This window comes from Strongylocentrotus purpuratus, unplaced genomic scaffold (assembly GCF_000002235.5).
Source record: "Strongylocentrotus purpuratus isolate Spur 01 unplaced genomic scaffold, Spur_5.0 spur5_scaffold_20, whole genome shotgun sequence".
NCBI classification, from domain to species: Eukaryota; Metazoa; Echinodermata; class Echinoidea; order Camarodonta; family Strongylocentrotidae; genus Strongylocentrotus; species Strongylocentrotus purpuratus.
This window is the reverse complement of record NW_022145606.1, coordinates 45,182,110-45,206,907: the sequence shown is the minus strand read 5'-3', so window position 1 is coordinate 45,206,907 and position 24,798 is coordinate 45,182,110. Positions and strand designations below refer to the sequence as shown.

At 39.1% G+C, this 24,798-nt stretch overlaps 1 protein-coding gene across 1 annotated transcript; it reads left to right on the top strand.

Annotated features, from left to right (window-relative positions):
- Positions 1–710: 710 nt before the first annotated feature.
- Positions 711–12,188, top strand: LOC105447500. Its single transcript, XM_030993458.1, has 10 exons — positions 711–745; positions 2,385–2,588; positions 3,739–3,872; positions 4,509–4,775; positions 5,304–5,530; positions 6,098–6,533; positions 7,034–7,340; positions 7,943–8,156; positions 10,672–10,863; positions 11,674–12,188. The coding sequence occupies exons 1-10, from the start codon at positions 713–715 to the stop codon at positions 12,147–12,149; spliced, it is 2,490 nt and encodes an 829-aa protein (XP_030849318.1). The 5' UTR covers positions 711–712; the 3' UTR covers positions 12,150–12,188.
- The last annotated feature ends 12,610 nt before the right edge of the window (positions 12,189–24,798 follow it).

The window sequence follows — 24,798 nt, the reverse complement described above, 5'->3', positions numbered from 1 at the left end:
CTTGTCATTTATTTTTTCTGATATAGGGTCTACCGTAGCTTGCAATTCGCAAACGTTAAGTATACTCATAGCTATACTTACTCATATGCTAATATCACCCTGTTTTTCAGATCATGTCTGCAGTTGAAAAAACATCCAATGTCTGCTTTTACGAAAGATTTTGCTCAGGGACTTCTAATCTCACAATTCCGCCATCGCCATAAATTCAATGTTCCGATATTGATCGCAATTATTATCGGAGATCGAGATCGTTCGCATGCGCTTTGCGCACGCTAGATTTAAACATGTTAGTAGCTGAAGCTATAATTGCTGTCTGAACATTTTATTTTGCGTTAAAATTAAAGTCGAGAAACTACTAAAATCAATAAGCAGCAAAGACTGTGTTTATCATTTTTTTTTTTTTTTTTAAAGGGGTCCACTAGCTACCACCCCCTCCCGCCCGCGTTATTTTTTTATGCGGCACAGATTGGGGCATGGTGCGTGTTAAACCTATGGGAAGTACGTTCTTTCCCTTCTGAATAGTGTCTGCACGCCGAGACTAGTCATGTTTCAACTTTCGACGAATCGACACACGTACATCATGACATGCACGCTGTCGAGGGTCGCGGAGAATTGCGCCACTTTTCGAAGTCAATTGCGCTGCCGCTCTATCGCTATACGCATAGCACTGCGAAGAAGTTTGAATATCCATCGCGAACTAGATTATGTCATGATGTGTTTGGATAACGTTCCTCTTCGTTTAAGGGTAAGTTTTATTGACTAATTATTGTGATATTCTCCTTATTGACGTGCTGCCTTCTCTTCAGATTTCCAATTTCATTTTAATTGTTGATGTAATGATTTTCCATACGGTACGTGGATTACATGTAACACTATTAAAACAGACTCTAGCCTAGTCTTAGACCGAATTTTCCGTCTCTTTCGTTCGTTAGCCTAGCCTCTTATTGGGGTAGGGTCGGCCGGCTCTCTCTTTAGAGACGGAAGCCGTCTATACACATGCTCTTGACAACGCCACGGCCAACTCTGGTCGTAGCGTTTTGCCCCCAAAATCCCCCAAAATGTAATTTTACCTCATTCATTGATTATTTAAACTTAGGAGAAGGTTTTACTACCTCGGTTCCACTTACCAAATTTGACTGTATAATGCGTTTAATGGTCCCTTTTCAGGAAATTACGGGTCTAAATTGACAGCCGTGTTGAAAGTCATGCAGTGGTGTTCCGTAGTCTTCCTGCGTATGTTGTTATTTTTTATTTATCTAAATCTCATCCCTTCTAGTCTGTGCGCAAGGCAAAAATGATTATGAAGGAGATGCTGTGATAACGTCATTACGAACTCGTAGCTCGTGCACATTGATTTCCATGCAGGCGCGTACACAGGGGGGGGGGGGGTGTTTGGGGGGTTAAACCCCCCCCCCTTTGGTATTTTTAAATGTGTAAACCCCCCTAAAAAATTCCTAAACCCCCCCCCCCCCTTTGGATTTTTTTTTTTTTTTTTTTTTAATAATTAATTAGGGGGGTTTACACATTTAAAAATACCAAAGGGGGGGGTTTAACCCCCCAAACACCCCCCCCCCCCTGTGTACGCGCCTGCATGGAAATCAATGTGCACGAGCTACGAGTTCGTAATGACGTTATCACAGCATCTCCTTCATAATCATTTTTGCCTTGCGCACAGACTAGAAGGGATGAGATTTAGATAAATAAAAAATAACAACATACGCAGGAAGACTACGGAACACCACTGCATGACTTTCAACACGGCTGTCAATTTAGACCCGTAATTTCCTGAAAAGGGACCATTAAACGCATTATACAGTCAAATTTGGTAAGTGGAACCGAGGTAGTAAAACCTTCTCCTAAGTTTAAATAATCAATGAATGAGGTAAAATTACATTTTGGGGGATTTTGGGGGCAAAACGCTACGACCAGAGTTGGCCGTGGCGTTGTCAAGAGCATGTGTATAGACGGCTTCCGTCTCTAAAGAGAGAGCCGGCCGACCCTACCCCAATAAGAGGCTAGGCTAACGAACGAAAGAGACGGAAAATTCGGTCTAGCCTAGTCTAGGCCTAACTAAGTTAGAGTAGGCCTACTACTAGCAGCTAGCGTGAGGGTGGCACACATCAATGCCAATGAATGGGGTTTTGTAATAACGGCACTCAAAGAATTATGCCGACACTTCATCCCAAATTGTCCGTTAATTAGCTAAACACTAACTTAGGCCCTAGGTGTAGTGTAACCTATTTTTGTTATAAATTTGTTCATAGGCCTAGCCCTAGGGCTAAGTTTATAGATTCATAATCAATATTTACTTCTTCATTTCTTGTCTGCGTTTGTGTGTGTTTGTAAATTGTAATCATTTTATTCTTTGACTTTTGCACATGCAGGCAATATTGCCAGACGATCTAGTTCAGGACATACATGTATGTTCCTTCGATGATGATGATGGTCCCAACTTTTCGGCAACCTTTCGCCTGAAGACGAAAACAATTGATAGTTGGCAGCAGTGGCTTTCGGCTTTTCAAGAGACTAAAGTCACATGGAGGGTAAAAACAACCATGCCAGCATGTGGTCGATCTGTGATATTCAAGGTAGGACACCAACCATGTCCATTTCATTAGATTGAATTAATTATACTTTTTACCATTACCATCCTGTTGTATTTATTTATGTCTTACTATTCCTGAACAACAACTTTTTTGTTTTTTGTTTACTGTTCTTGCATTCTTTGATATGTTTAATGTCACTACATTGTTATTTATCTGTGACCAGTGAGCAACAAATTTCCATGTAATGGACAATAAGATAGATAGATAGATAGAAATGGTTAGTAAAAAGATCATCGCAGCCAATGGCTGAATTGCGATCCATTTCACAAGGTTATATACAATACAATTGCAATTCAAATTGAAATAACACAAGATATGACATAAATCAATAATCAAACATATAGACATTTCATAAAAATTCATTGATTGTATTCATTTTTGTTAAAAAAAGAAAGAGATAGGGAGAGGTGTAGGAGAGGGAGAGTTGGAGTGATGACAAAGAGAGAGGAGAAAAAGAGAGAAAGGAAGAGAGAGAAGGGGGACGAAAGAGAGAGACGGAAAGAGAGAGAGAGAGAGTGAGAGTTGAAGAGAGGAAGAGACAGACGAAGGGTACCCTATCATTACAGATGAGGGGAGATGGCAAGAAATGTTCAGTAATGCAGAAAATTGAGATAAAAACTATCAAAATTCATTCACATAGTTCAATCATGGACTGTGAAATTCTAAAAATACAATTTATATATAAGTAAAAGGTCAACTATAGGCAATCCATACTTCTTAAGGCAACAAAACATAAACAACTTCCTATTACACCTTTTTGTGAGATCGGATACATGACTATCCCACTTTAGGTTTGATTGTAAAATTATTATTAAATCAATTCAGTTCAATTTATTAAATTCATTTTTGTCAAATATTATGAACTTAAATGTTATGTTTTATGTTGTATGTTATGTGATATAGGTTATGTGTAATATGTTATTTAAATACTGTTGTGTCAAATACTTATAATATTGTAAAAAGGTTATTGTAATTGATTGTCTTGGTTATTGAAAATGAAATGTAATTGTAAAGCTAATGGAAACAAATGCTTCTTTTTTCATGTTTCACTTGTCCTGTGTATCTTTCGATATGAAGTCATTTTTTGTATTAGCGATTGCATAAATTTTGTATTTTTATTTTGACTCTTCAGAAACAGTACAGATGCCAGCACGGGCAACAAAGAAACAAACAGTACTCACATTTCCACCCAAAAAACACAAATTGTGTATCAACTATGACAGTGACCATCAGGAAAACCGAATATTCAAGGAAAAGGCAGAGCAGGTGGGTAAAACTCTAGCATTGCATATTCATTTTTACAGAGGGTCTAATTACAATGATTATCCTGTTTAATATCAATATATGACTGATTCAGTTCTATTTTATCAGTCGGAGGGGGTGGGGTGTAAAATCTTGCCTTCAGGGTGCCGTTGCATAAAACTTGCTATTATAGAAACTTTTCATGGAATACTGGATTTTGATTGGCTCTTGAGCAACGTTACCATGGTAGTTACCATTGAATCATACCTAAATGAAAGCATACCTAAATCATACCTCAATGAAAGCCCTACATAAAGTCTGTGTGGGAAAAAGCAACAAACTTAATATTTGATTTAATAAATTGATTTGTTTCTGATTTTTTCCAGCAATGAGTATTACAATACTGTAGTGGACAAATTTACCTTTAATATTAATTCTGCGAAAAGGGATTAAAAAACTTTTTAACAGAGAGTGGGATGTTTATTGAGAAGTGAATACCGGTAAGCTATCTGACCATATCTGACTATACATTACCATTCTATACTTTAAAAAAAATGGGGAAAAAATGAAAATAAAAAATAAACATTCTATGCTAATGACTACCATTTTTTTTCTTCTTTTCTTTTCATTTTTTTTCTCTTTTTTTTCTTCTGCATACAGGAGTTTAGATACCCACATGCCGGAATGGCCAACTCAAGTGGTGATAGCCTGGAACCACAACCATGTATTGGACATCCCCGCCTCACTCAAATACAGGGATGTGGGTGAGGATGCAGTGAAGAACCTTCAAGAACTGTTCGAGCAGGGGCATTCTCCACAAACCGCTCTCACCATATTGCATAGTGATATGCAAGTTGATGACCCCGAGGGATATATCACAAAATCTGCCGACAGGGCTGTGTGTCCAGACCTTCAATTTTGTTATAGGTAAACAATTTTTCCTATCATCATCATCATCATTACCATTCATTATTAAATGTTACCATTAATGATAACGCAGTTGATAAAATATCTGATTTAAAATGTATAATACAAATAAAAAGGAATAAATATTTCTCTTTGCTCAAATTTATTTCAAAATGTTTGTTCCAGTTGTAATTCCATTTAATTTCAAATGTCAAATACATTCAATTAAGACCAAGTATTGCACATAACGGCACACAGTGGAGGTGCCTTGGTCAAGTGGTCTAAGGCCCTTGACTGGAGATGCGAGAATCAGGGTTCTCTCCCTGGCATGGCACTTGATTTAACTCAAATACTCAAGTAAATAAAATTACAATTATTGCAGGTTCTCTGTGACACTGTTGTACAGAAGTTGATATGTCCAAGGATACTATCTGGCTCATGACATATATTGAAATGCTTCCTGATGGTCTTTCCTTATCGGTTGCCTGAGAAATTTGGAATAATGAATGATATGTGAGTTTGTGTATTGTGTTTTTTTCTACACTGCAGACTATACTACCACATTTTTAAACAAAAATATGGAGCTGGGAATGGACAAGAGATGATTGATGCCATTGAAGAGAGAGTGTTCGCCCCATACAACGCTGAGATGGGAATGAAGTGTGTGTCTATGACCAAAGAAGATGACCACATCATCATAGCCATTTGCACACCAATGATGAGGAGGGTGCACACAACAAGACAGAGTGGAGAGATGGTGTTCATAGATTCAACAGGTATTTCAGGCCTAGTATTATTATTACAATGATATGCTTACAAGTAATTTGAAAAGTAAGATATATTCTTTTGCCGACATGTAACCTTTTTAGGTGGCTTTGATCTTCATGACTCCAGCCAAATTGTAACAGAATATGGTAAAAAAAATTCTTTCCAAATTGACTTGAATTGCAATGGAAATCAACATTAATTTTTTCTCACTGGATGTAAAGTGGAATAAATGAGGTATACATAATTATGTATTATTATTATTATTAATAATGTAGTGAACAAAATACAATACAGTAAATCCTAACAGTCAATAGTGGGTCTGGCTTATCATGCTTATGAAAAATGGATACCTCTTGCGAGGTTGGATGCTTTATTACAATCACCATTTCATACTTAGTGTCAGTGGTCATTATCTATAGAGCCTGCTGGAGAAAGATCTCATCTTGTGCAAACTTGGCCCACATTATACATGTAATACTATAACTCTAATGCAATTCATGCAGTACAAAATTGTTGATCATGTTATGTGGGTCTGTACATTAACTGTTGTAATGACTTCAGAACTCATTTTGCAGGTAATATTGATCGCCATGGTAGCCGATTATTCATACTCTTGACACACAACAGTGCTGGTGGTCTACCTCTGGGTATTATGATAACGTCATGTGAACAGCAGAGTGTGATAGAGAAGGGTTTGAACCTTCTCACTGAGGTGATGCCTCCTGATTGCTTCAATGGTAGAGGAGCTGCTGGGCCGAACATCTTCATCACCGATGATTGCACAGCTGAGCGGACAGCACTGCGGAATGTCTACCCCTCCTCCACCTTGCTGTTGTGCATATTCCACGTCCTTCAAGCAGCATGGCGCTGGTTGTGGGATAGCAAGCATGGAATTCCCAAAGGTTCAAGACAACCCTTGTTCCAGAACATCAAGCGCATAATGTATGCATCTACCCCCGAAGAAGCTGCCACAATACACTCAGATGCTTCTGAAGACCCTCTTACATTAAGGTATTACAGTTTGACTTCAAATATTGGCCTAATCATAATCCATGGAAATAATAGAAACAAAATATATGTAAGCAGAAGTGATCTGATTGTATTTCAATGAAACCATGATGCATTATATGATGTAGTGATGAATTTATTAGATTTCAGATTTTTTGGAGTAAAGAGGTGAAAGGTCACACATCTGTTTTAATATAATTTCAGCTAATTACAGTGACAAACTGCAAACTTATATGATATTTCAGCCAAATTCGGGGCACTTGTATACTATGATGCAACAAAAAAAACTGATTGAGACTAAGGTCTGTTATATCTTAGGAACCTTTATCATGAGATTGAGTAAATTCATGCATAAGGCATACATTTGCCTGTACAGTGCAACATTTTTCATACCAATAGAAACTGTCAGAACACATTTGAAATGGACATTAGAATTGCACACACAACAGTGCCTTAATTGTTTGTAAATTTGCTCATTCATCTTCTAATTTCATTGTCTACAGATATCCGAAGTACCTAGAATACCTGAACGCATTGTATGAGAGGCGAGCCTTTTGGGCACTGTCATTCCGATCATCCCTTCTTGTCCGCGGAAACAATACGAATAATTACGCGGAAGCTGCGATGAGGGTGCTAAAAGATAACATTCTTCACAGGACCAAAGCCTTCAACATCCCTCAACTAGTGCACTTCATCTTGTCTCGCCTTGGACCGCATTATCAGAGAAAACTTGTTGCTGTTGCAAACCAGAGACCCATGATATCTACTCGAATGAAGCCTACAAGCTGCAAAAAGGAAGATATCTCAAAGGTATAAAGTTATATACTTTGGCATGATATCAAAGTTGTTGATTTTGTACCTGCACCTTGAATGGCATAAGATTTGATCCAAAAATTCAAAATTGTGATTTATATGTTGTAAACTTTTAGAAATATAAACGATAAATCATTTGAAAAATTGGGCCATTAATCACATTATATTTTGTAATATTAATGTAATTTTCAAATACTGGCATGCAGTAGCTTTTATGTTCTAATTTTGAATTTGGTAGACTCCAACCGTATCACAGATTGCTTTACAATTATCTAACTGCACTGGTGTGAGTTTTTGACCTTGTACGCTTTGATCAGCAGGTATTCATTTTCAAAAGGTGATAAATGAATTACACCTGGTAGTCAGACTATTTTTATGAGTTGTATAAAAATCAAATTCAGTGAGCAAGGCGTCGCAGTATTGCATGTTGCATTAATGATTTATGTGAATCTTTACATTATAAATGATTTTAGATTATTTGGTCAATAAGTTCATGTCAGGGTGTGCAAATAATGGACACAATTATTTACAAAATGATTGCTTGATCCTTCCAAGTGCTAATTTCATGCTACTTTTGCACATTTTTAATATCACTTCAGACTGGAGAGATGACATATGAAGTGAAAAGTAGTGATGGCTCCAGTTCCTATTGTGTGGATATGAGTGTGGGAGTGTGTTCCTGCCCTGCTGGCGTAACTGGAGATGCGTGCAAACACCAAGCTGCCATTCACTACCATCTCAAGGTTGCAAGTGATAATTTCCTACCCAGTACACCAGAAGAGCGAGCTATCATGCTTAACATAGCAACTGGAGGTGAGTTTTTTTTTAATGTGAAATTTATAGTACTCATGCATGTAATGAAGCTACTTTCCCCTTTGTTATAACTTGTTGAACTATAAGAGGATTATAACACACATTTTCCATACAGGGAGCCAAACATGCAAGCCTATATACCTTAATTAGGCTTTCATCGAAAGGGTGCGCGGCGCGGTGTGGTGTGCTCAACGCACCCATTCGATAAAAGAGGGGGGGGGGGGGGGGGGGGGGGCTTTTCTGGAAAGGGTGCGTTGAGAGCGGAGTACCGTTTTAACACACCCTTTCGATAAAAGCGGGGGGGGGGGGGGGGGGGGGGGGGGGGGCTTTTTCTCGAAAGGGTGCGTCGACTAGTCTTTCGCATCAGTCGTTTAAAATGAGGATCTGGGTCAGAAGGTAATGGAATGGTCTTGATTACAGATCGAGTGGTCTCTTTCGTTATTACTATGTTGATGGGGGAGACAGAGAGAAGGGAAAGGGAAAGGGAAGATAAAAGGAAAGAAAGAAGAATAAGAAGAAAAGAGGGAAACGGGGGGGGGGGGGGGGGGGGGGAAGGGCTCTTGCCTCCTCCCCCCCCCCCCCCCCCCCCCCCCCCCCCGCCAAAAAATAAATAAGAGAGAGAGAGAGAAGGGAAAGGGAAAGAGAAGATAAAAGGAAAGGAAGAAGAATAAGAAAAGAGGGGCTCTTGCCTCCCCCCCCCCCCCCCAAAAAAATAAATAAGAGAGAGAGAGAGAGAGAGAAGGGAAAGGGAAAGGGAATAAAAAAGGAAAGAAGAAGAATAAGAAAAGAGGGGCTCTTGCCTCCCCCCCCCGCCAAACAAATAAATAAGAGAGAGAGAGAGAAGGAAAGGGAAAGAGAAGATAAAAGGAAAGAAAGAAGAGGAAGAAGAAGAAAAGAGGGAAACGGGGGCAAAGGGCTCTTGCCTCCTTTCTTTTCTTTCTTTTCCTTTCTTTCCTATTCTCCCCTTTTTTTGTTTTTTTTTTCTTTCTTTTCTTTCCCTTTCCCTCTCTTTTTTCCCCTCTCCCTTTTCTCTTTTTTCCCGACGGCAGCGCAATTTTACCAACAATATCCTGACAAATGTCGCACCCCCACACCCCCTTTTGGAGACGCCCCTACCTACGCCACTGTTGGCGACCACAAGGCTATCAATACAAATTAAGACATATTAATGAAGATTCTTTTTTAATGTTGCAGAGAGTATTTTCTCTATGAACTTGTTTAATGGAAGGACAATAAATAATATTAAAAACATGATTACTATAGCGGTATAATGATGAGAGAGATGATTTAAGTCATACTTTTTTTAATATCTCTTATTTATTTTTTGGCGGGGGGTGGGAGGGAGGAGGCAAGAGCCCTTCACCCTTCCCACGTTTCCCTCTTTCCTTCTTATTCCTCTTCTTTCTTTCCTTTTATATTTTCTTTCCCTTTCCCTTCTCTCTCTCTCTCTTATTTATTTTTGGCGGGGGGGGGGGGGGGGGGAGGCAAGAGCCCTTCGCCCTTCCCCCGTTTCCCTCTTTACTTCTTATTCCTCTTCTTTCTTTCCCTTTCCCTTCTCTCTCTCTCTTATTTATTTTCTGGCGGGGGGGGGGGGGGGGTGAGGAGGAGGCAAGAGCCCTCCCCCCCCCCCCCCCCCCCCCCCCGTTTCCCTCTTTTCTTCTTATTCTTCTTTCTTTCCTTTTATCTTCCCTTTCCCTTTCCCCCTTTCCCTTCTCTCTGTCTCCCCCATTAACATAGTAATAACGAAAGAGACCACTCAATCTGTAATCAAGACCATTCCATTTTATTTAATACATTTCCGATTTACTTAAATTGGCAACTATTACCTTCTGTCCCAGATCCTCATTTTAAACGACTGATGCGAAAGACTAGTCGACGCACCCTTCGAGAAAAGCCTCCCCGCTTTTATCGAAAGGGTGTGTTAAAACGGTACTCCGCTCTCAACGCATCCTTTCGAGAAAAGCCCCCCCCCCCCCCTCTTTTATCGAATGGGTGCGTTGAGCACACCACACCGCGCCGCACCGCACCCTTTCGATGAAAGCCCTACCATTATGCTCGAATTATAACTTGATCAGTAATTATGTTTATGTAAAGTTCTTGTATTGTACCTCTACATTGTTTCTTTCCTTCCTTCCATCTCTTTTTCTTTCTTTATTTGACTTGCTTGTTTTTTTTTTAAAATCCCTCTATTCAATATTTGTTTTTGATCTTCTTCTTTCTTTTTCTTTTGTCTTCTTTTTTTTTTTGGTCTTTTTCTTTTCCCTTCTTTTTTTCTTCTTCCTTCTTTCTTCTTCCCTTTTTTTTCTTCTTCTTCCTTCCCTCTTCATTCCATCATTGTTGTTTTTCTTTTCCTTCTTCTTTTCTTCTTCTTCTTCTTCTTCTTCTTCTTCTTCTTCTTCTTCTTCTTCTTCTTCTTCTTCTTTTTAGGTTTATATATATATATATATATATATTTAGAAGTATTTGTTTCTGTTTCATGAAATATAACAAGAACCATTAATTTGTTTGATTATAGGTGATGCTGCTGCCCTACCACATAACTGGCTAGGTGCACTTCAAGACGATGGTATTGCTCCCCTTGAGGTTGAGGAAACAACTGACCAGCCAGATGAACAACTGGAAGAAAGACCACAGAGAGACTCCCTTGAGGTTGAGGAAACCACTGACCAGCCAGATGAACATCTGGAAGAACCTATTTCCTCACAAGGTTAGTTTTCTGTTGCATTTAATGAAATAGTAGTTGTCAAAATTGTTCCAAGTAATTAACTAATGTCTAAGGAAGGAATGATTCAATTTTGAGTTCATATCTAGATTTTAAGTATATTGTCATTGTTAAGATTTCACTCATTTTCTGGAAAAATGACAGTGACTAGATGGAAGCAGTATGTCTTTTATTCATTTATGTATTAATTTCTTCATGCCTTCCCTAATCTTCGTAATTTATTTTATTTATTTTTTTGGAGGGGGGAGGGGGAAGTAGGTAGTTATAATACTCCATCTGTACACAATTAGTTACCTCTTGATGCATGCCCCTAGACAGTACACTTACTCTCCCTCCCATATTAGCAACATATTGACTCGTTCCCAGATGAATCACCTCTAAAAACTATACCTCCCCTACAAATTTATTTGATGAACATCCCTGAAAAAAAATCAGTTACATGCATTTTTTCCTTATCCCTAGGTAGTTGTCAGCTGGAAAATATATAGGAAAGATCTGGACATAAATCCCTACACTGTTTATACATTCTGTTTGATAAAGAACCAGTACAGCTGTCCCCATCCCATAAGCATGTAGTTTATTTGGGTTTGTTCTCCCATTTTGATTTCTTCAAAAGACACAAAGTGGATGAAGATAGTCATATGAAGTTACTGTAAGAAATGGGATAAATTTGCACTTTCCTTTTTGCCTGTATTGAAAGGAGGTAGTTGTTCTGGGGGGAGGGGGGCAGGGGAGGGTAATTGATGCATGTTGTAACAAAATAATCTGATTATCATCATTTTCATTTTTCCACAGATGGTGACACGTCACAAGAATGTGCAAATCTGGCAGTGATGTTCGACACACTGAAGAGAAAGCTGGAAAATAATCCAGAGACATTCAAGGAGCCAGTCAATGCCATGTACCATACTTTCCAAAAGATGACTGATAATAATATGGTGTCAGCCATGTTCATGTTTGGAAAGTATGGGACAACTAACTTGGCTCCCCGCAGGTTCCTTGGTTCATCATTAGGATCACACGGACCAAACATTGGTGTACAACCAACTGCGATTGCACGACGGAAAGCTGCAATGGGGGGAAGGAGACGTCTGACATCTGGCAGACCAACCAAAGATGCTGCTGTAGCTGAACATGGCTACTCTAGGACGAGGTCAGAGCGTGTGCTGGGCGTGCATCAAACAAAGAGATCCAGAGTTGCCGCTCCTCACTCGCTGAGTCATGCTACAAGCATGAATGTAGCTTTGGGGAAAACGCACAGTGCGCAATAAAAGTGTAATTGGCAAATTAAGTACACTCAACTAAAAAAAGAAGAAAGTAAATTCACTTTCCCATTCAGATTTTTTACAGAAGCTTCAATGAAAATTCAATGCAGCATTATAGCATGTATCAAATTAAAGGAAATGTTATGGCCATTTAAGCTAGTAGGTGAACCAAAAGAAAAACTTCAGGAATGAGTGAGCACATTTGATTGATTATTTTTTCTTCCAAGGTACAAAAGTAAAAATTGCAAAAATTGACAGTTTGTCATTCATTGTAAATGCCCTTCTACAACAGTGGGAACGATAGATCAAACTTACACATTGAGAAACTTGGCTAAAATCACACAATTGAGCCTTTATTCTCTGTTTCTACTTCCAACCCCCCCCCCCCCCCCTTACCCTACAGCCTGCCCCTCCCCTCACCATTAAAAAGAACAGAAAAAAGAGAGAAGCTTTTGCTATATCCAAATTTCAAATATGTTTTTAATGCTACTTGTAAGTGGGTCCAATGGTCTCGTTACCAAAATGTTTGTGGACAGTGTTAAATGCAACATATTCCCTACATGTTCATTTTATTTTATTCCCACAGTGTGTACTTGGGTTAATTATGAAAATTTGATTTTCCTCCTGTCATGCTTTAAGATAGACCTGTGATATATATTAATGCTCTGACAATTTGAAATGATTTTATTTCTGAGAAATTGTAACTATGAATTGTCATAGTAAAATATGGGTCAGGCCACATTATAAATAACAATACAGGTATGACATTGAAAGATTGATGAAAAAATTATGTGATGGCCCCAAACTACTCTGTATAACTGGCTTTAAATCTCCATCTGTTCAGTTACCAGTTGCATCAAAACGTTGGAATTGATAAGATTACCATTATTTGCATATTTTCATGAATTTAAAGTGAGGCTTTAAAAATCTGTGCACTCAGTAATTTTAAAATGCCTACACAGCTGTAAAGTTTTAAAACTTGCCACTAAGTATTCTAATGTGTAATAATTGTTATGCCTCCGTTACGAAGTAGCAGGAGGCATTATGTTTTCGGTTTGTCCGTCCATCCGTACGTCCCATTCTCGTGATCGCGTTATCTGAAGAACCGATTGATGGATTCCTGCCAAACTTTGGTCATGTATGTATCTTGCAGAGCCGATGAACTGATTAGATTTCGGGGTCACAACGCCAAAGGTCAAAGGTCACAGGGCTCATTATGTATGCAAAAACAGCTCGTGATCGCGTTATCTCAAGAACCGATTGATTGATTCCTGCCAAACTTGGGTCATGTATGTTACTTGCAGAGCTGATGAACTGATCAGATTTTAGGGTCATGAGGTCAAGGTCAAAGGTTATGCGGCTCATTATGTATGCAAAAATAGCTTGTGATCGCATTATCATTAGAACAGATTGATGGATTCCTGCCAAACTTAGATCATGTATGTATCTTGCAGAGCCAATGAACTGAGTAGATTCTTGGGTCATGAGGTCAAAGGTCAAATGTCATGGGCTCATTATGTATGCAATAATAGCTTGTGAACGCACTCTCATTAGAACTGACAGATGGATTACTCTTTAACTCAGGACGTCTTGCAGAGCCAATGAACTGAGTAGATTTTAGAGTCATGAGGTCAAAGATTAAAGGGTCATATATGTATATGAGAAATTGCTTGTAATCACAATATTCTGAGAACCTGTTAATGGATTACAATGAAACTTAAATTTGACAAATTTCTTCTGTTTTGGTTTGTAAACTGCTATGACGGAGGCATCATTTTCGACTGCGCGCAGTCGAAGTTCCATCTAGTTAGACATACATGTATGACCTATCCTGAAACTATAAGGTTCATAAATGAACTTATTAATCACTTTTGTAAATGGTACGGCTTTTAGCGATTCATCCTTGTTTTAAATGAAACTTTTAGATATTCATCAACTTGACTCACAGTGTTTGTCAGATGAGCAAAAGAGCATACTTGTATGGGGTTGTTTCCTTAAGTGATCTGTATTATAAATCACAGCCTATATGATATCATTAACAGTCAAATCAGTTGGAATGTTTAAGACAAAATCTTAAAACTTCATACTGTTTGGTTTATAATTATTATTATTATTATTATTATTGATAATATTTGAAGTAGTAGTAGTAGTAGTAGTAATACCATTTTCATTATTATTATCAATATTATTGTTGATATCGTTCTTGTTATTACTGTTCTATTAATATTACAATTGTTCCTATATTTGTTTTTAAATTTTCTTAAATTACTTAATTCCTTTTTTATTTATTATTATTAATCGTATCAGACATCTGAGCGGGGCAATTTTTAAATGTTATTGCCCTCAAGGTTTAATTTGTATCATTTCTTCAAAATATAAGATCACTGCTAGCTATAGCCTTGCAATTTTGCAAATGGGGTTTGCATGGCACTCATTCGTGCGATTATACGAAGACATAATTAATGTCAGACAGTACAAGAACGACAATTAAAGGAAACACAAGAGTCAGATTTTTGTTATAGTGTTTTATGTCAATGAACAAGAGTGAGCATAAGAGAGAGAGAGAGAGAGAGAGAGAGAATGTGTGTATGTGTGTGAGCGAGAGAGGGAGAAAGATGGGGGTGGGGGGGGTGGGAGAGGAGTGGATGGATGGCGGTGGGGAACTTTTGCAAGGAGTAGTTGGGCATCATGCCATCTGAAAGACCATTAATTATTTTCCTTTTCCATGTGAAAAACGAAATAAACAAAACATTAGCCTAAACAAATTCTTGATAACATGAGCCCCTTCTGTTTTATAGGAAAGAATAAGACAATTAATAGTATTCATAACAGAATTTTTTTTATTTTTTATTTTTTTTATTGGACATTGTGCTGTCATAAAACATGAAATAATGAATTACATAGCTGTCTGATGATGAACCTTAATTTACATTTTTATAAGATCCAACCCATTGACAGAAATTCAATTACAGTATCGTTCAAAACGTTTATCAAACAAGTAATGCAGCATGGCCAACATGATGCATGATGTATTTGAAAGGTGTTGTGGAAAAGTCACACTATACTCAGGGATACCCTGCTATACTCTTGCATTACAGCCTTACAGGCATAACATATTTTGTAATACATACACACAACCAAAGCAATTAAAAAAGCATCGTGATATTGAAATACTGGTACACTGTTTAACATGTACTGTGTGTGCATGCGTGCAGCGCTACTTCATCACGCACACGACCACTATTAGTCTGTAAATCAAGACCCCTTTTTAAAAAAAGCCCCAATCTGTGCCGCATAAAAAAATAACGCCTCCCGCCCCAATCCGTCATCTATAGCCTATATAGACTCTACTTACCTGTTGGCTCGGGGGAATTCAAACTTGAAGGGGTCAAGAAAAACATCTACAATATACTGAGTTTTTATTGTAATTTCAGTGGGCCTACATTACAATATGGGAGTGGGGGCTGGGCCAAAGGGCTGGGCCCTGGTGGCGTATATTTATTTACACGGCAGCGAGGGGAAAAGCTCGATTAATTCCAATGAAACCGCTCGCAGAGAGTCTAGTCTGTAGTGCGTGTACAATGATGATGTGTACTGATGACTTGTGTTGTCGATGTACAGTGTTGTTGGTAAGTTGGCCGAGGGCATGTATGTTCACGCTCTCTGTGCCATGGTGTCGCATATAATATCATACTGCCGTCTCTATTTATTGCATAAAAAATCCATCTATTTAGTTTTCTTGTTTTCCTTTTTAATTTGATGTATTTCTTCGTTTCTTTCTCTAGATCTACATGTTAAGTACAATTCCCGTTATAACTGCACTGCACTGCTGTGTACTCGTACTCCGACTCGGTCTAGTCTAGACTCTTCGCGAGCGGTTTCATTGGAATTAATCAAGCTTTTCCCCTCGCTGACGTGTAAATAAAAAATACGCGCCCCGGTGGGGTCACTCAATGCGACTTCCGGACCGCATGACCGTTACCAAAATCGCGGAAAAAGGGGTAAATTTCAAGCAATGTCCGCGGATAAAATATTCCTCGAAATATAGAAAATAGGGGTGCACAGGCCGTGTCCTCGAAATTGATAAATAGGGGTCAGGAAAAGGGAAAAGAGAAAACCCGGAAGAAAAATTCTCGGAGCCGAGTCTTGTCCTTGAAATATGGTAAAATAGGGGTTAATTTGCGACAGTGTCCTTTCAATAATTATAAATAGGGGTATTCCAAAGTACGATTTTGTCCTTGTTTTGACGTAAGAAAGGGGGTTAAATATCACAAAATGTCCCTGAAATTGACCGCAATAGGGGGGTATTTGCGTTTGTGGTAACGGTCATATGCGTCACCTTCTGCGGAGGAGTGACCCCATCGGGGGTTGGGCTTACTCATGGGCTGCATTTAGGCTTTTTGCTTTCGATCTCAGAGACGTCAATTCATGACGTATCAAGTCAAATCAGTATCACGTTCAAGAGCCTTTTCTTTGCTGTTTTGGCAATATCATGTCAGAATGGTTTTATATAACAAGGCGATGAGGAGCAGCCGAGTCGTAAATACCTGACACTCATGAACAGGGGCGTCGCTAGAACTTTTTCAGTGGGGGGGGGGGGGGGGGGGTGTAGAGGCCAACGATTACCGACAAAACTAGCCACCAATTACCGACAAAATCCCAATATCTACAAATTTAACCGAAGGCCAAAAATGTTTCACCTATGAACTATCTATCATACTTGCCGCAGTATGCGCAAATGGTCATTTTCCTCGACGACATAAATATACGAAAGTGTCGTCAACTTGAGTCAGCATCATAGCCATAGGCGCCGGAAGTGGGAGGGGGGGGGGGCCCAAAACAAAACAGTGGGGGAGGGAGGGGGCAAAACGCAGTTTAAAAAAAAAAAAAAAACGCCCCCCCCCCCCCCCCCTCAAAAAAAAAAAAAAAAAAGCAGTAAAGGAGTAAACATGGTTTGTATTTTTAACCCAAAAGAACATAACAATAATAAAACCTGAATTAAATCACATATACAATTCCATTCAAAGAAAAGGAGAAGTTCACAGGAATTGAATTTCATAAACATTGCGCATGCCACCTATACGGTATTTTATCAATGGAGGTCTTCCTATACGCGCATATCGTGGACTTATTGTGCGAGAATGGGAAAGCGTGTCTGTTTTTTGTTATAGGGGTGAGAAGACATGAGCCCCCGAACACTGGCGTACTGATGGGGGGGGGGGGGTGTATTTCCTTTTCGATACTAGTGATTTACAAATGTTGCTGTTATGACATGATTTTCCGGTATTTTTTCTCCGTTATTTTGTAAGTCATACCTTTGTATGAGTTTGTTGGAAAATAAGAAATTCCCAAATTACAGTCGGGCGAAAAAACGCTTATTTAAAAGCCTTTATGTGATGGTCTGCAAGGCGGCTGGGTTCGAGCCTCCCCCCTAACTTTTCGAAAAAGTATGTTTAAAGATGAGAAGGTGAGCCCCCTGGAATGTTTGCCCCCCCCCCCCCCCCCCCCATCCCAAACTGCTTCCGGCGCGCCTGATCATAGCTATATATTTGAATCTCTTCTCTTGGAGGGGCTGTACTGAGTGAGCAAGCGAATCACCAAGCTTGAAGCGCTCCCTGGGGGGGGGGGGGGGGGGTGGGGTGGAGGGGGGCTGAAAAAGCTTTAACGTTTCATTGAATTATTATAGAAAGAAGACGATTCATTGTACTGTTCTCAACTCTTAATCCTTATCTGAATTCAGTTCTCCCCCTCCTGCGCAAGGAGCGGAAACGAAGACGTTTCAATAAATTATTAGAGAAAGCAGACGGTTCGTACCATTCGCGACTCTTAACCCTAATTTGTCTGAATTCAGTTTCCACCTCTCAAAGCTTCCGCGCTTCGCGTGGGAGGGGGGGGGGGCAGTGGCGGATCCAGGGGTGGGAGGGGGCAGTAGCGGATCCAGGGATGACTCGGGGGCGGGGGGCCCGGCCCCCCCCCCCTGGGAAAAAACGTGTAAAAACACGTGATTTTTACCTTTTAGGGGGGGGGGGGTTGAGCCCCCCCCCCCTCCCCACTGGCGCGATTTTCAAATTTTCGGGAGCAACAAAAAAAAAAAATTGGGCCCCCTCCCCTAAGAAATCCTGGATCCGCGCCAGAAGGGGGGGGGGGGAACTGAATTATTATAGAAAGCAGACGACTCGTTGTATTGTTCTCGAATCTTAATCCTTGTCTAAATGAAATTTCTTCCTCCCGCGCGAAGCGCGGAAGCTTTGGCGTTACATCAAAATATTAGAGAAATGAAGACGATTCGATATACCGTTGATGACTTTTAATCCTTGTTTGTATTTAGTTTTTCCAACTCTGATTTCTTTAGCTGATATAATAGGAAAGTGAAAATTGAGAAAATACAAGTATTGCAGTTGTAGTCACTCTCGAAGTCGTCACAGCGGGATAACAAGTCACAGTTCGTAGGGAAAAAAAAATTGCCGGCCGACCGACATTATAAATCTCACCGACTTCAAACTTCTGCATATAGTACACGAGGATCAAGCAAGAGTACCGACACAGCTGACCCGACACAGCAAAAAATTTATCCGTGTCTTTCTTGCACCCTCGACAAGACGACTCTACAACAACCTCCCCCTCTGACTTTTACTCCCATTCCTCCTCTCTCAGGCTCTTTCATCCCCCGTCTCTTTTGTTTCCCTTTTCTCTTTTTCCCCCTTTTTCTTTCTTTTATTTCTTTTCCTTTCTTTCCTCTCCTCCCTCTTTTTTTTTTCTTTCTTTCCTCTCTTTTCTTTCCTTTCTTTCCTTTTTTTCCTTTTCTTTTTTCTTTTCTTTTCTTTCCCTTTCCCTCTCTTTTTTCCCCTCCCCCTTTTCTCTTTTTGCCCGACGGCATTACAATTTTACCGACAATATCCTGACAGGTGGGGGTGTCGCACCCCAACCCCCCCCCCCCCTCCCGAGGATAATTACCCCTGAATAAATGAAGACAGTCTGCTTTTATTAAAACCAACTTAGAGTCTATTATCAGACTTTCCCTTTAATGAACAGTTGGGGGGGGGGGGTAATTGTCGCCATGGGTGGTTTCCATTGGTCGTCCTGGGGGCGGGGGTGATTGTCCTAGGGGGTAAGTTTCAGGGTTGAGGGTAATTGTCCTCAGGTGGGCTTCTCGGTGACAGTTGTCCTTGGGTGGGGGGGGGCGAATTTTCCGGGGTTATTTCCTTGGGGGGGGGGGGGTAATTTTCGGGAGGCAATTGTCCTCGAGGGGGTATTTTCCTGGGGGTAATTTTCCGGGGGGGAGGGGGTGATTGCCAAGGGGGTAATTGTCCGGATACGCTTATAGGGGTAGTTGTCTGAGACGGTGATAGTTAGTGTCCAGGGGTAATAATAGTTTGTCTTAAAGATATTTATCGGGAGCATTATTATAGTCCCGGGTGTTGTCATGGTTTTCCTCCTGATTGCACGCAATCTAAATATAGTCGATTAACTATAATTAGGTCAAGTTATCTATTTTCAGTAACCTATTCCCGAGCTAATATACGCAGATTGTAATGTTTGTTGTTGATTTTGACTGCGATCTTTTTAGTGATAATCGGTGGTGCGATAGATCAACAACGAACTTCAAGAAGTTCCAAAGGTTCTTCAACCCAAATTCTGACCCGAGAAAAGAAACTTATACCTCAGGCGCACCACGAACCCCGGACGCAAAGCCGATCTCTCTCTGATCAAGTCCGATCACAGCCACCACTCTTCGTGTTTTCGGGATAATGGGATTTGTTTAACTTCTCCTTAAGGTTTTAAAAAAGAGGGGGGGGGGGGAGGGAGGGAAATTTGCAGTGAAGTTTTATTTTTAGTTATAAATTTATGTAATTCAAGTAAGCTGATTTTGTTTAACTTAACTAGATTGGTTGGTTGCTTTTATTCATGTTCCATGCAAAATTAACAAAGCATTATACATTTTGCAAAGCATTAATATTTGTTAAAGCAATATGGAACTGTGATCAAGATGTACCACTTATCTGCCATCATAATGAACAACGTAGAAAGTACTAATAAGAAAGAGAAGCGTATAGACCTACTTGTGAATCCGTGAAAACTGTTGTTTTTAACTTGTTCGTGATTGTTTCATTATTCATGCCCGCACACACCCCAGTATAGTACGATCATACTCTGTAAAGAGGTATGTACTCAAAATATAAGTATTGATTTCACTGAATCATAGAGAGAAAGGAATAAAAATCCTAAACGATGATAAATGAATATAACTGATCCGAGGTAAGGTGATTTTTGTTCAATGGAAGTCGATGTGCCATCGGACTCCTCGGTGTGACCGGGTTTTTTTCTTCTAGTTGTTTACTTTAATTAGACGCTTTATTTAATCCCAATAGTTAAGGCGATATGTGATTACGATGGGCATACACGGTGTAACATGGTAGCCAATTCTGTCGCGGTTCATAACAAAAAGGAATAACATGAATGTGTTTGTATTGTGCGCGATTATCGTTCTTATTCTTACACCTGTAGTACGATGTGTGTACGATGTGCCGGGATTTAATTGCGATTTTGAGACGGGTCTGTTTGATTGGCGAAACGAGAAGGATAATGGGGATTTGCTTTGGACGAGATCAAGCGGAGTGGTGACACCTGAAGCCCCGGCCAACACGAACGCTAAAAGTGGTAGGAATTTAGAAGCACATATACTACATTACGTTATTTCTCTTCTCTTGGGCGGTTCTACATTCTTTTTAATATTATCTATTCGTTTATTTTTATTTACTTATTTATCTGATTATTTGCTTATTTATTTAATCATTCATTTATTTATTTATTTATTTATTTATGTATTTACTTATTTATTTATTTAATTATTCATCTATTTATCTATCTATTTATTTTTTATTTATTTATTTATTTAATTATTTTCCTTTTTTTTTTTCTTCATAATTTATTTTGTGTGTAGGGGAGGGGGGAAAGTTTTTTTGGAGCTTTTTTTTTTTTTGGGGGGGGGGGCTTTGTGGAGCTTTGTGTGCTTGGGGTTCTTGAATTCATTTCTACACATGCCTCGCTTGAATTCATTTGTAATCAAGACATTGGGGAGGCCATGGAGAATTGGGCGTTCTCTCCCTCATTTTACCTCAAAATGGACAACAATGTGAAGAAACTTTAAATTGCCTTTTCTTAGATATATTAGTAAGACTAAGTAATTTGAAAGAATGGTAATGTGACGATTTCTCTTCTGAGTTTATGTTTACTTTTCGACAAAATGAGGGGATCAGTGCGTTGGAAAGAAATTAGGAAATTTCCTTTCAAATTTGTTTTGGTCAATAATAGTTCAATCATTAATTTATGTTCCGTGTAAAGAATTCAGGCAGACTGAGAGATGTATTGTCAAAATAATAGTCTTCATTTTCAAGCCAAGGAGTGTTCTTATTATGTCTCTCTTTTTTTTCTCCTCGTCTCCCCCATCTCTCTCTCTCTCTCTCTCCTTTTCTCCCCTTATCTCTTTCTCCCACCCTCTCTCTATATACCCTTCTCTCCAAATCTCAAATGTCTCATGTCTCAGCAGAAATTGGCAATCATAATCATTATACATTATGTTCAAGTCATTGATACCCCTTTTGTTTAACTCTTACATGGTCAGGTTGGCATCTGCAAATAAAAGCAGACGGCTCTAATGGCAACACAGGACCAAGCACCCTGGTTTCCCCTGAAGTTCCGCTTATTGGAGGCAACGGGGCATGCCTGTCATTTCGGTATATCATCCAAGGCGACAGCAAAAACGCACTCTCAGTCACCTCTGCTGGTTCTACATACCCGGATGTCAAACTGTGGATGAAGACTGGTTCACATGATGACCAGTGGATGCAGGGAATGCTATGGCTGGCACAGAAGGACCATTCAAGTCATGTGAGTATATAAGACCAGCGGTAGTTTTCCGGAGGTCTTTGACCTATGTGTAGTGAGTGGTCAAAGGACTGTCCGGGAATTGCGTTCCGGGGGGTAAAGTTGTCCGGTGTAATTGTCCTAGTGGTATATGGAGTAGCATGGGATGACTTGATTACAAGAGCAAGATATATCTTTACCTTTTATCTTCTGTAAAACCCATTGTAAAATATTATTGTGATAAACAATACGCAGAGTAAACAGAAAGTATATTGTATTACGGTTTATTGCAATCTTTTGCAAATCAGTGGTTCTGAGAGAATATGGGGGGAGCTTGGGGTCGGGGCTTGGGGACTCTGTGGATGGTGCTTGGGTCTCCGCATTATTGTTTTCTACATGTGCCCTCGTTTGTATTAATTTATAATCAAGAAATTATTTGTTTTTGTGTGCGCTTGAGGAATGGGGGTAGAGCGCGCAAAGCCCTCTAGAACTACTCCTGTTGTGGCGTACATTCTGAACATGAGTTGCAATTTTCCATATACAGATCTTATTTTCTGGAGAGCTGCACGGCCCCTCCTCGATTATAGCATTGGATGACATCAGAATCGAAGATGGGCCCTGTGAATCTCACTCAGGTATAGATATTACCCACAAAACAATTTAAAAACATCAATAATATAGAAGAATTAATTAGAAATTAAATAAATACATGTACACTAATTTCTCCATAATACATTACAAAATGCTTACTACAATATAATGCAAGAGCCTGCGACTTTAATATTTTTACAGAAATATGGTACCATATTATAAATGCTTTGAAGACTATTACTTAGGTGAATACAGTCACTTAAGTCGATTTGACAACTAATGCTCGTTATTTTCCCACTAAAAGCCATTTTCAAGCCCTTTCGTTTTGAGGAAAGTTCTAAATTAGTATTGCCTTTCAAATGCCGTTGGAATTTAACTTTTTCATTTTGTTTGCCTGCAATTGAGACCTTTAATCTACAAATGCTATTCCTCTACCGTCAAATCTTTTTCATTCTTTTTTTTTTTAATTTATGTTTTTATTAAGAAATCAAATCACAACATATACAAACTTTCCAAAAAAATACAAGTGCTGTGTTACAAAAGAAATTAATGACAAATTAAGATATTTACAACGAATCTTTTTCATTCTTATTCATATGTACTGTCGTACGTATTGCAAAGTACATATAATTCCATCTTAATAATGTATTTATATTATCTAAGATACGCCACCAACTGCACCCAACTATGCGACAACGATTTGTAGAGTGACAATAATCAACACAGCAGGAATTTTAAGTGATATCTTTATCACAAAGTGAACTTCACCTCGTTGATTTGATATAATATCTTAAAGCATGAACAGTTTGAAATATGTAGTGCGTTATATGCTGTAGATAGCATTATCATTTACAATGAGACCGTATCTATCACTAATTTTGTTGATGGTTTATAAATAAATATTTTTATCTACTAATCAGTAATTATCTCCGATCAGAGAATACAATGTACAAACACTAGCTCGAAATAATCTGCATGTCAAAACGAATTTCTCGTTTGTTTTTTTAAGACAGTCATGCTGTAATTCAATTATAATGCACACATAAATTTGTTTGTTTACTTTAGTAATTCAAAATTATTTTTAGATCATGTTTTACTCATTAGCGTTTGTTTAATAAAGGTTAACACGGAGCCCACTTTCGCTATATATTCATCGCAATGTTGGCATAAAGGGGCGCCTAAGAATATTATATAGGCCTACATCGTAACATTTCTTCTTTTTTTTTACTTGGGTAGTGTTTATAGAAAGAATACATTCTCAGTTAATTAAAAAAAAAATCTTTTTGAAAAGGTAGTTTTACTTCATTTTTCTAAAAATGAAGTGAAAGTTTTACTCAGAATACGTGTACGAAAGTCAAATTATAATTTTTGACCTATTTTTGCATTGATCTAAACGTCGGCCCTAATTATTCGCTTATTTTAAGCAATCCAAACAATCGAGTGAAAAGGCTTCTCTCTCTCATGTTCTGCCTCTCCGTCTCTGTCTCTCTCCCCCCATCCCTCTCCTCTCTCTGTCTCTTTTTCCCATCCCTCTACTTTCTCGCTCTCCTCCTACCTCATCCCTCTCTTATCTCTTTTATCCCTCTTTTTTTCTCTCTCTCTGTCTGTCTGTCCCTTTCTGTCCCTCCCTCTCTTACTCTGTGTCTTTGTCTTTCTCTCTGTATCTCTGTCTCTCTTTCTCTTTCTTTCCAACCCTCTTCTTTTTCTTTCTCTCTTTCCCATTCCTCTATTCTCTCTCTCTCTCTATCTCTTAGCATTGGCAACATTACCTCCATTCGTTCCCCTTCCTTGGGATTGCGACTTTGAGGAGGACGATTTGTGCTCGTGGGTACAAGACACCAGCGACGACTTTGATTGGAGCATTCAAACTGGAAGCACCTCAACCGTCGGGACCGGACCCCCCGCAGATCACACCACTCAGACTAAGAATGGTGGGCCTACACATTTTATTCATGTCTTTTGTAGAAAGTGGCCACATGGCTTTATTATTGTTGGCTAGTAGGCCCTACTTATCATGGCATATATAAGGTTTGAGGGATATGTCATTTTTGTATTCTATTTGTATTATGTGAGTACAGCACTTTGATATAGGCCTAGGCCTACACTATGTTTTTGTTAGCTATTCACATATTCACATGAAGGTCTAAAAAGAGTAGATGTGTTTTTCTTATTACAAGTTGAGAAGATTTAAGTGTTTTTA